The 12,648-nt window shown below is 40.8% G+C and overlaps 1 protein-coding gene across 1 annotated transcript in view; it reads left to right on the top strand.

Moving 5' to 3' along the window:
• The first annotated feature begins 265 nt into the window (after positions 1 to 265).
• Positions 266 to 12,648, top strand: part of PRSS56 (serine protease 56) — a 75,772-nt gene continuing 63,389 nt past the window's right edge. The window contains exons 1-3 of the mRNA XM_073675245.1: positions 266 to 992; positions 1,437 to 1,598; positions 12,386 to 12,586. Of these exons, the coding sequence (XP_073531346.1) occupies positions 881 to 992; positions 1,437 to 1,598; positions 12,386 to 12,586 (475 nt within the window). The 5' untranslated portion in view covers positions 266 to 880. The remainder of the gene's footprint in view (positions 993 to 1,436; positions 1,599 to 12,385; positions 12,587 to 12,648) is intronic.

Below are 12,648 nucleotides of genomic sequence, written 5' to 3'. Positions count from 1 at the left end.
TTATTATCAGTAACATTTCCAAGTATTCCGAATTTCAGAATTAAGGCTACTCTAAGAATTAAGGATGTATCTAATATCACTGTATCACTGTAGGGGATCCAATATTAGTAGACCTATAGTTTGAGCAACAGTAATTAAATGAATTAAGATTATTCACATTTGTTAGTCATCTCTCCTGGAGCTGAATTTTACATTACATGTAAGCTCAATTTTTATGAAAGATTACTTTGCGTCTTCCAGTGTTTCCCTCAAGGTATAGAGCAGTGAAGTCGATCAAGTTTATGTTAGGTTAAATGTTACATGGCTGAATGCAATTACAGTACAGTCCAACCAAATGTTCATAATAGAGGATGATGTAGTGAGGCTTAAGAACAACCCTGGTGCTAATGAACACAAACCCTTCTCTTCTCACCCCATCCACCCGGCATGCCCCCTCCCGCCACCTCCTCCCGTCCTGGCATCTGTGTCAAAGCATTAATGAATTGAGCAGTTTATCTGAACGCTTGGGAACTGTCCTTTCTGCCCCTCGACCCCCTCCTGTGGTCCTGGACATATACAGCTCCACAATCCATGCTGTGTATTGTCTAACTGTCATCTTCAGAAGAGGCTGTAATAAGACAAAAGCGGAGAGGAGAGTGACAACACACAAACAGGACATTGCCTGCAGAGTAACGGAGAGGTAGGGAGAGCAGTATATAAGGGGGGGACAGAAGAGCAGACTGCAGGTCGTATACAGTAGAGTGATGCTGAGGGACACACTGCCAGATAGCAGACCGAAGGCATTCATCTGAATGAAGATTGCTCCATACACTGACCAAGAATAACAAGGCGGAAAGAAATATTTCATTCTTTATCGTGCAATTTAATTGGGTTGTATAAAATGCAACTCCTATACTGGACACTGCTTTCTGTATCGTACCTGGTACCCCAGCTGATATACTGTGCTCCAGTGAGTAGGGAGCAGTACAGACTACCAGACCATGTCCTACAAGGTGAGTCCTGAGCAACAGGTGGAACACATAAAGGGGTGCAATCTCTGCAGATTTCATGCATCTGTGCTGAGGTCATCATTTCCTAGAAAGAGAATCTACCAATCACTAAGTGCCCATGGCCACTGCACAAGGCCAATGAGGATGTACCACTTTGAATGCCATGTCACTGGCCAGAACGGGTTGCTTTGTTGATTAATTCTCAGTGATGTGACATTGACTCAGTGCTGTTTCCTAGAATAAATGACTCCTATCTTATTATTCTGATCACACACTGGTTTGGTACATTCTTCAGCCCATCAGAGTGCTGTCATAGATTCGTGTCACTGTGGAAATGTTTTATACTACACTGACTTCAGCATAATTATCTAAATGTTCTACTTTCTGGTATGGTGACTAGCTTTTTACACCTTTTATTATGTTCGTATGTTGATGTATTGTTGACAGCTCTGTCTAACAGGGGGACATTAATCCTAGAAGCAGCTCTTAAAACAGCACTACAGGCTTTGGAAGGAGCCATAAAAGAACAGAGCCTTCGACAACATGAGTGTGCAAGATGCACCATCTGCCTCTTCCCAGAATGTAGAAGCCTAACTACACAATGTAGAGGTCAGTGACATTTACTGTATGTATGTAGCGTGAAGGAAGGCACAAAAGTATTGGCTTCCATCCAAAACATATAATCGTACATGTAGTACCAGTAGACATCCAGATATTTTCAGACTTGAGGAACAGTTGGGTCTCCTTAATGAGAGCTAGTATACCCTATAGCTACTGTATGTTTAAAGAGAGTTGTCTGAGACTTACATATTGATAAACCATCCAAAGGATAGGTCACCAGTACTAGTAGGTTGGGGCTCCAACACCTGGCACCTTCACCGATCAGCAGTTACCACTTCTGAGCAATGTATGAAGTGGGACACAGCAGCATCTTCTGGTGCCACTGCCGGGTACTGCTCCTTATCTCCCTTATCTCTACTCTGCTCTGTACTGATGAAGGGTGTCTCTTCCTTTTGGAGGAGGCTCTGGCTTGACTAATATGAGCTATTTAGTATGCTTAAGGAAATAATAAATAGAGACTGAGAATAATTTTCAAGAATAGATTTCTATTTGCCTGAAACAATAAAATTGTCATAACACATGAGAATCTTGATGATCTGTCAACTAAATTGTGGTCAAATGGGCAACATTGTCTTCTATGCCATGCTACCAGTGAGGCACATGTATTAAAAGTGTCATTGTGTTGACAATTGTTTTACATAAAATGGCTGGGAATTTATCACATGGGCGCCAATGTATGGGTACATACAGTACAGACCGAAAGTTTGGACACACCTTCTCATTTAAAGATTTTTCTGTATTTTCATGACTTTGAAAATTGTACATTCACACTGAAGGCATCAAAACTCTGAATTAACACATGTGGAATTATATACTTAACAAAAAAGTGTGAAAAAACTGAAAATATGTCTTATATTCTAGGTTCTTCAAAGTAGCCACCTTTTGCTTGGATGACTGCTTTGCACACTCTTGGCATTCTCTTGATAAGCTTCTAGAGGTAGCCACCGGAAATGGTCTTCCAACAATCTTGAAGCAGTTCCCAGAGATGCTTAGCACTTGTTGGCCCTTTTGCCTTCACTCTGCGGTCCAGCTCACCCCAAACCATCTCGATTGGGTTCAGGTCTGGTGACTGTGGAGGCCAGGTCATCTGGCGTATCACCCCATCACTCTACTTCTTGGTCAAATAGCCCTTACACAGCCTGGAGGTGTGTTTGGGGTCATTGTCCTGTTGAAAAATAAATGATGGTCCAACTAAACGCAAACCGGATGGAATAGCATGCCACTGCAAGATGCTGTGGTAGCAATGCTGGTTCAGTATGCCTTCAATTTTGAATAAATCCCCAACAGTGTCACCAGCAAAGCACCCCCACACCATCACACCTCCTCCTCCATGCTTCACGGTGGGAACCAGGCATGTAGAGTCCATCCGTTCACCTTTTCTGCGTCGCACAAAGACACGGTGGTTGGAACCAAAGATCTCTAATTTGGACTCATCAGACCAAAGCACAGATTTCCACTGGTCTAATGTCCATTCCTTGTGTTCTTTAGCCCAAACAAGTCTCTTCTGCTTGTTGCCTGTCCTTAGCAGTGGTTTACTAGCAGCTATTTTACCATGAAGGCCTGCTGCACAAAGTCTCCTCTTAACAGTTGTTGTAGAGATGTGTCTGCTGCCTGAACTCTGTGTGGCATTGACCTGGTCTCTAATCTGAGCTGCTGTTAACCTGCGATTTCTGAGGCTGGTGACTTGGATAAACTTATCCTCAGAAGCAGAGGTGACTCTTGGTCTTCCTTTCCTGGGACGGTCCTCATGTGAGCCAGTTTCTTTGTAGCTCTTGATGGTTTTTGCAACTGCACTTGGGGACACTTTCAAAGTTTTCCCAATTTTTCGGACTGACTGACCTTCATTTCTTAAAGTAATGATGGCCACTCGTTTTTCTTTACTTAGCTGCTTTTTTTCTTGCCATAATACAAATTCTAACAGTCTATTCAGTAGGACTATTAGCTGTGTATCCACTAGACTTCTGCACAAAACAACTGAAGGTCCCAACCCCATTTATAAGGCAAGAAATCCCACTTATTGAACCTGACAGGGCACACCTGTGAAGTGAAAACCATTTCCGGTGACTACCTCTTGAAGCTCATCAAGAGAATGCCAAGAGTGTGCAAAGCAGTCATCAAAGCAAAAGGTGGCTACTTTGAAGAACCTAGAATATAAGACATATTTTCAGTTGTTTCACACTTTTTTGTTAAGTATATAATTCCACATGTGTTAATACATAGTTTTGATGCCTTCAGTGTGAATGTACAATTTTCAAACTCATGAAAATACAGAAACCTCTTTAAATGAGAAGGTGTGTCCAAACTTTTGGTCTGTACTGTACATATATGAGCATTTTCTGTTAGTATATATTTTAGGAGACAAGGAAATCCAGAGTATAAAAAACAATAAAAGTTATAATTTTAATGGTAAATATTAAAAACTTGTATGTTAAGAGACAAATGATATGTATAGGAGCCAGCCAAGGGCTGCTAAGGCAGACGCTTTCCTTATTTATATTGCAAGTTTTTAATATTTACCATTAAAATTATAACTTTTATGAAGTTTTTTCTACGCTGGATTTCCTTGTCTTCTGAATACTTCTGAATACTTACCCTGCGGCACTGTCAGTTTTCGTGCGTGGAATTTCCACCTCCTTCAAGAATGGGTGAGCTGATTTTTTCCCTTTTTTATCTATATATTTTAGGGGTACATTTTTTTTAGTGAGTTTCGACTATATGATGCATTTTAGTGAAAATTGTCTCATCTACTTTGAGATCCATTTCCTATGTGTTTTATATTGCTCTTCACTCAAAAACGTGTTGTGGTTTTACATGGAGGAGCATGTTTTTGGTGTAAAGGGAACAAGACTTAACAAGAGCCAATGTGAGCCAAAATATTGGTGCAAAAAATTAGTCTAAATGGAAACCCACCAGGTCATAGTGTAAAGGTAGACAAAAGTGTCTAAAAATACACAAAATTTGTCATCCAGTATGAGCCACTGTGGTAATATAGACACATTTTCACACTGCACTGATTAATTATTCCACTAAACAACAAAAGAAAACCAATGGTGCCTTTGCAACATTTTGCTCTTTAGGAAAAATTACCCTTTCTAATGCACCTATTTGACAAATGAAAGTGCATCCTGAAGCTGAAAAATATCACAAAAGAGAAAAGGATGGAAACATTTTTGACTAGATGCTTTATAAACATACCATACAGAAAAATGAGAAATACAAACAACACCCTCTAAGTTCGATGATTTTACGTATCAGGGCATAATAAACAAAATGTGGTCCCTAAAAGGTCTTAAAATTAGGTAAATACAATAGTGAGTGAACAACAACACATAATAAATTACACCGCAATTATTTATTTAACAAAGACTACCCAAAATTCAGAAGCAGTGTGTGAAAAATTAAGAAGACTCTCACTGCTTTCCTAGAAATCAAGATTGTGATTAGCAGTCAGGTACTTCTAAGCAAAAGCCCTTGATTAATTGTTCACCAGCAAGTGTGACCACCTCTATAAAAGCAGAAGTGTTGGCAATTAGCTGGTCTGGAGCATTGAGCAAGGCAAGGAGGAAAGACAGCAGCACTGACTTAGGAGAAGCGGTTGTTACTTCCCATCAATCTGGAAAGGGCTAAAAGGTTATTTTTAACCAAGTTGGAGTCACTCATGCTACAGCGATAAAGATGCTAAGTGGAAAGTGTTCAAGACAGTTGACAATCTTCCCAGGTGTGGATGGCCCACCAAATTTACTGCAAGGTCAGATTTTGCAGTGCTCAAAGACATTGCAAAACAAAACAAACACTACAGCTCAGACTACAAAAGAGTATTAGCATACTAGGCCTCGTTCACATGTTCAGTATTTGGTCAGTACTTTACATCAGTATTTGTAAGCCAAAACCAGGAGTGGGTGAAAAAGGCAGAAGTGGTGCAAGTTTCTATTCTACTTCTCTGATTGTTCCACTCCTGGATTTGGCTTACAAAATATATATAGGTGTTGTCTTGTTTATTTCTGACTCAGTCTGTTCTGCCGTTTCCAATGCTCTCTGACTAGTATAAGGCTGTGTGCCCACTATGCATTTTTTAAGCATTTCCGCAGTGGCAATTCCGCTGCAGAAACGCTTAAAAAAGCTTGGTAGAAGGTCTGCCATGTTCCCCAATGATAATCCGCATGTGCTGTGCACATGCTACAGAAATTTCCGCTGCGGATTATCATTGCGGAAAAATCCGCAGCACTACCAATTATTTTGCGGAATCGGAGGCAGTTCACATCTAAGCAACAGCTCTGGGAGGGTATTCTGTCCTCATGCAAAACAATTAAAGAAGAAACCATCCAAAACCTGACAAATTCAATGGACGAGAGAGTTCAGAAGCTCCTTTTGAACAAGGGGTCCTATGTGCAAATGTAACATCACCTAGAATAAAGTTTTGAGTTGAAAACTGTTTGATTTCAGTTTGTAATAACCTGCTAATGCTTATAATTTCAAAAATGTTCTTTACTAAAATGAAAAGGTTGAAAACTCTGCTGTGCATAATAATTTGGAACATGCATTTTGAGTGCAGTTTGAGTTTTTTATTTTTTTTAAAATATACTGTTATCATAGGCAGTTTGTACAAAAACCTTTCAATTGTACTCTAATAGTTATTTGACTGGAAAATTACAATAACTGCAATTCATATAGGTAATTTGGGAAAATCTGAGAAAATATTATTTGCATAATAATTTGGAACACAGTGTATATGGTGACATATCTTTATAGAGCACCATTACATTCTTACTTTGCTTTACTTATTCAGTATAAGAACTCATAAAAAAAAGTTAATCTAAAAAAAAAACCTTCAATCTAAGCTTCTAGGCAGAGGTCATCATTTCAGAAGTATTTCAGATAGCTGACATTGATTTGGAAGCATTAACTTCAGTAAGGAAACTGGTTTGCACACATCTATGTTAAGGTAAATGACTAAATCACTTGTGGATTTGTTCACACGCTGAACAAGATTTTGTAGACCCTGTGAGTCAGATACACAATTTTCTAGCCCATTGAAGGGGCACGGCTTTATAGATTAATCACTGAGCAGAAAGTTAATATGTGCATGTTGATCTCTGGACATATATGGCTGGTCTCAACTGCATCCTCTTATTAATACTTTTTAGTTACAAGTCATTGCCTTCTCTTACACATTTAGCAATTTCTCCTGCTCCCTCATTTCCCGTGTCTCATTTGCATTCCGAATAGCAGAAATGAATTGAGGTCTGCAGAGTTGTTTGCACAGATGGTTACCCTGACAAGTGTGTATAATAGATGTGTCCATGTTATTAATAAGAAAATAAATCCATTTTATCATCGTACAGAGCACTAATATATAAACGCTTTAATTGGGATTATATATGCCAAATATAAATTAAAGAAGCACTCCCATCAAAGTTTTTATTATCTTAATATATTGCAATCATCATAGTATACAGCACTGTGTACTTACAATTGCTCATTTTGCCTCTCTACCCAGTTAATTCTTCTCTTCTCCCTTAGGTCTATGACATCACATGATAAAAACTGACTAGCTGAATCATTCTAATCTCTATGTAGAAACAGGAGGGCAATTTTCTCTGCACAAGTCATGAGTGACTGCAAAAGTCTATGGCAGGGGGAGGAGGGAGCAGCTGGGTCAGGAGTTGAGGAGGGGGATGATAAATGCTGGGATAAGAGACTTCCTGTTTCTACACAGAGCATAGAAAAGAGAAGAATTAACTAAGTCGAAAGGCAAAATGAGCAATTGTAAATACACAGTGCTGTATAATATGATGATTGCAATATATTAAGAACATAAAAACTTTAATGACAGCGCTTCTTTAAGTTGTAAAGAGCTGTGCATCTGTGTGTCCATTATATCTGCCAAAACTTTAACGCCTGGAAATAAACAATGAACGTAGGAAATATTCCATGACTGCAAGTAGAGATCTTGAAAGTCATGACGTGGAAATCCTTTTTATGTTAAAATGCATAACATTAACCAGATTGGTATCTGTACATGAGTGCTAAAAAGTCATTGCACAAGGAATCTTCTGCAAGGAGTTTGTATGTTCTCCCCCTGTTTGTGTGGGTTTCCTCCGGCTTCCTCCCACACTCCAAAGTCATACTGATAGGGAATTTAGATTGTGAGCCCCAATGGGGACAGTGATGATGATGACCATAATGCGCTGTGGCTATATAACCAAGTTAAAAAAAAAATAAATCAAAGTGTGGCTGTCAGGGCATACAATTGATCTCCTCCAGACTTGCTGTCATGATCCTCCCAAAAGACTTCCCCTTGAGCAGCTTATTTTGCATGGGGAATCTGCAGTCAGTCAATTTCCTGTGGTATTACATTGAGGCCATTGAAGTGAATGGGAGTGTGACATGCAGAAGTAATGCTGTTGCAGAGTGTGACATGCAGAACTAGTGCGGTTTCTTAAAAAGCATTCAGCAACTATTAGAAGTAACACAAGCACAGGATACAGGAAGTGTTGTGCTCCAGAAGCATCCAGCAACTAGAGGAGTTAACACAGTCACAGGAGAATGGGATTGTTTTAGCAGAGCCCCAGGGGGATTGTGAGGAAGTTGTTTACTGTCTGGCTGGAGCCAAAGAGAAAGGTGGTGTGCGTGTTCTGTATCTCACAGAAGCACCAGTGCAAGTGAAAAGGATTCAAGTCAGGAGTGAAGCTAAGCACAGGTCAGGTAGAGTTCCTGAAGCATTGTCAGGCAGAAAGATAAGGACTGGAAGAAATGGTGTCACAGGGATAATCTCCCTCAGCAAACCCTCTCCCCTCCTCCATCTCACTGTGCTGTAAGTAATGCTGTGTTCATTAATGTGCCTTTGCATTACAACTGTGCTGTCCTGTACTACTAGGAAGACTGTGGGCTGCTGTGTTGCTAAGGAAACTGTACTGTTTGTCACTGGAGCCTGTTGCTCATAAGACTTAACTTGCATTGGCTGTGTGGCTTCTTATTAAATGCTACTGTTCTACCATTTATGAGGACTCTTGTCAAGTGTGTCTGGTCAGCAAGTGAAACAACCTACGTGTCTGTGCCTGAGGGTCAATACCCCTTTGTGCCTGAGAGAAGCTGTAGCCTATGGTCATCCTGAGTAATGGTTCCCCCAGGATTCCAAAGAATTGACGGTGGAAACCACCATAAGAGTGAGAGAACCAGATCACCCCCTGTCTGTTCAACAACTACCAAAAGGGAAAATCCGTAGAGCACAACGGGAAGATCAGATAATTGGTAGAATACTACTTTATGTGGACCAAAATCGGTGTCCAAGTAAATGGGAGAGAGACAATAAATCACCAGCAGTATCTGTTTTAATTAAAAAATGGACAAAGCTCTACCTCAGTGAAGACTGTATCCTGTATCGTAAAGGAGGACAAACCGGCAGTTGGTACTACCGAGAGTATTCCGTAGGTTGGTCTTCAAAGAACTCCATGAAAACATGGGACACCTGGGAGTGGACAGAACAAAAAATTTGATCCGTGAACATTTCTTCTGGCCGTACATGCAGAGAGATATTGTGAGGTACGTGACCAGGGAGTGTGGGTGTCTGATAGATAAACGTCCCACCACATCAACCCAGGCACCCATGGGCAAAATCCAAATTACGTATCCGTTTGAGATATAGACTTTCTACATCTTGAGACGTGCAAGGATGGTTTCGAATACATCTTGGTGCTGATGGACCATTTCACTCGATTTGCTCTAGCATATGCCACTACCAGTAAATCGGGTCGAACAGCGGCAGAGAAGATCTTCAATGATTTTGCTTTGAGATTTGGGTTCCCTACGAGGTTACACCACGACCAAGGAAGATAATTTGAGAACCAGCTCTTTGCCAAGCTAGAAAAGTACTGTAGTATTTAGAGATCCCACACAACGTCTTATCACCCAGAGGGTAATGGACAAGTGGAACGTTTTAACCGGACATTATTGTCGATGTTGCGCACTTTAACAGCTGATGAGAAGAAAGACTGGAAGAGTTCTCTGTCAAAAGTGGTACATGCCTATAACTGTACAAAGAGCAATGCACCAGGATACTCACCCTTTTTCCAATTGTATGGACGATCGCCAAGACTGCTAATCGACATCATGTTCAATACTCCAGTGTCAGAGACTTACAGAATGTATCTGGAGTACGTTCGGAAATGGAAGGAATGGATGGCAGAGGCATACAACATAGTGTCCAAAGTGGTTACGCAAGGACAGAGCAAGAGTAAGGAGTACTATGATCAAAAACGTTATGGAGCAGAATTGGCACCGGGAAGCCGGGTGCTAGTCAAGAACGTATGTGAAAAAGGCGGTCCAGGAAAACTTTGTTCTTACTGGGAACACAAGGTGTATGTGATCGTAAGGAGGAAAGCTGATGACAGCCCAGTGTATGAAATCCAATTGGAAACGGGAGACAAGAAAACCAGAATAGTCCATCGGAATTTACTACTACCCTGTGATTATCTCCCGCCACAACAAGACTTCCCAGAAGTAGACCGACATCGTCCGAGATCGACTAAGGGACCACCAAAGACTGAAGCTTCGGAAGTGGATAGTGACCTTGAAAGTTCCTATGGAGAAGAACACACTGTTGTATTTCTCGGACCGGCAAGGAGAGGGATGTTCCATCCTCAGGAGAGTGAACTAAGTCCTGAGGCTCCAGAGTTTGTACCAAGAAGTACAGATGAAGTCCAATTCAGATCTGATGATTGAACACCGGCCCCTGAAGAGACCAATCGACACTCATGAGGAGCGGAATTACCAGACCGTGCGCAAACAAGCGATTCAGGAGAAGTACAGGAACTTACAGAGGCAGCACCAAGAGCATCTGAGGAAGCACGGGAAATGAGTGTGGCGGACAAAACTTCTGTGACCAAAGAACCCGTGGTCTCTGAGGAACAACCCATCAGGAGGATGTCGACTCGAGAAGTGAGGAGGCCCGTGATGCTGACGTATGAGACACTTGGTGAACCGGGTCAAGTGCCAAAGACTATCGACTGAAAACAGGTATCTCTGCCTACGGACCAGGTAAGCCCACTGGAGTGGTATTCACTACCGAAAGGCAGTATGGAAGATGTTGCCTACTGGAAAGACTTGTTTTCATGCTTTGATTTTCCTTAAAAGACTTTGTAGAAACAAAAAACTGTTAAAGCATAGAGAGAGAGGGCTGGTTGAAGACGTACGAAAAGCTCCAGCTGAAGACATGCTGATTGTTTTAATTGTGTTAATTGTTTATTTCTTACAGGAGTCCTACAAGAAAAAGGTCGTAGGATTAGGTTGTTATCAATGTTTATGAACGTTATACCAATTTGACAATGCCAATTTGTATATAAAGTTATCCAACTTTCACCACTGTCTCAGAATTGGTCAGATTGACCAATAAAGACGAATTTCGAGGATGACATTCAAAAAGGAGGGAAGAGTGTGACATGCAGAAGTAGTGCTGTTGCAGAGTGTGACAAGCAGAACTAGTGCTGTTGCTTTAAAAGCATTCAGCAACTATTAGAAGTAACACAAGCACAGGAGACAGGAAGTGTTGTGCTCCAGAAGCATCCAGCAACTAGAGGGGTTAACACAGTCACAGGAGAAGGGGAGTGTTTTAGCAGAGCCCCAGGGGGATTGTGGGGAAGTTGTTTACTGTCTGGCTGGAGCCGAAGAGAAAGGTGGTGTGTGTGTTCTGTATCTCACAGAAGCACCCCTGCAAGTGAAAAGGATTCAAGTCAGGAGTGAAGCTAAGCACAGGTCAGGTAGAGTTCCTCAACTAGCATTTCCAAAGAATTCATGTAACCTGTCTCGCCCCTATCTGAACCTAGCGGCATGCGTGTAACAGGTGTACAAGTAATAGATGGACAGCTGGAGTCCAGCAAAAGAGAATCCACATATACAGAGCCACCCATTGTTTAGAATCATAGAGGGATGTTTTTTGTGCCAGATAATAGGGCATATGAGGCAGAAGATGAATTGTAGATCTGAAGCTGCTGTCACTCCAGCTCCTTTCCCTGCCCAGCACAGTGTCTGCCTCATGCTTGACTGACAGCTCTTTTGCCTTAAGTCACATACCATATAGGCTGTCAGTCAAGCAGGAGAAGAAGGCTCTGGACAGGACATAGAGCAGGAGTGACAGAGGCTTCAGATCTACCACAACTGGTCAGTCCAATTTGCATATCAATTCAAATGCTGATTTCTCCATAACAGAGAAATAGACTGGCCATTCCAAGGTGTAGCTGGACTGAAAAAGCTACATGTGCATATTCATAGTTCTGGGGGTGAAATTCTGTTGACAGATTCACTTTAAATTGTAAAAATAGATATTGAGGAAAGTTTTTTTTTTGTGGTTTTGGGATACGTCTATTTGTCACCAGGTGGAAGTAATTTTTTCATTTGTTTTTGTTTGTTTTTTCAGCTAGATCCAAATGTATATGCATAGTTCAGGAGAAAATACATATTTTTCAGGATGATATTTTCACTATAAGTACTGCATTGGCATGATAAATGTAATTAAGGAATATAAACCGACCGTAATTACCTTCTGTCCTGTTAGACTCCTAAACATTTAGATTTGTGAACTATTGGCACTTACATTTATCATTCAACATAAATAATGTAATAACAAGACTTTCAGAGCCTATCTATGGTAATAGTTTTAATGCTTTTTAGTTAAATGTATATTACCTTTGTGCTAACATTTAAAAGCTTGCTCTTGTCACAGACTCATAATTCTCCACATGGATAACACTAAAAAGATACTTTTTTTTATTGTTTTATAGAGAAAGGGGCAAATATAGAATCTGAGCCAAATTGTGAGGATATGCTGACAGCAGACAAGGAGGAAGATCCTGTGGAAAGAAGCTGGGCCCTGAGTGGAGTGTGCGGATGTTACCAGCAATTGTGCACAGAAGGGAATCATACATCAGAAAATTGCAGAAAAATCATGGCTAGACAATGCCATCTAAAGATGCAAGAATGCAGTAAGGCTGTAACTAAATAACATTCTGTACATATGTAGTGTATAAGAAAGGGGCTGCATTTT

This window comes from Phyllobates terribilis, unplaced genomic scaffold, assembly GCF_046119375.1.
Source record: "Phyllobates terribilis strain yellow unplaced genomic scaffold, ASM4611937v1 Scaffold_3__8_contigs__length_932513732, whole genome shotgun sequence".
In the NCBI taxonomy this organism is placed as follows: domain Eukaryota; kingdom Metazoa; phylum Chordata; class Amphibia; order Anura; family Dendrobatidae; genus Phyllobates; species Phyllobates terribilis.
This window is presented reverse-complemented; position numbering and strand designations above follow the sequence as displayed.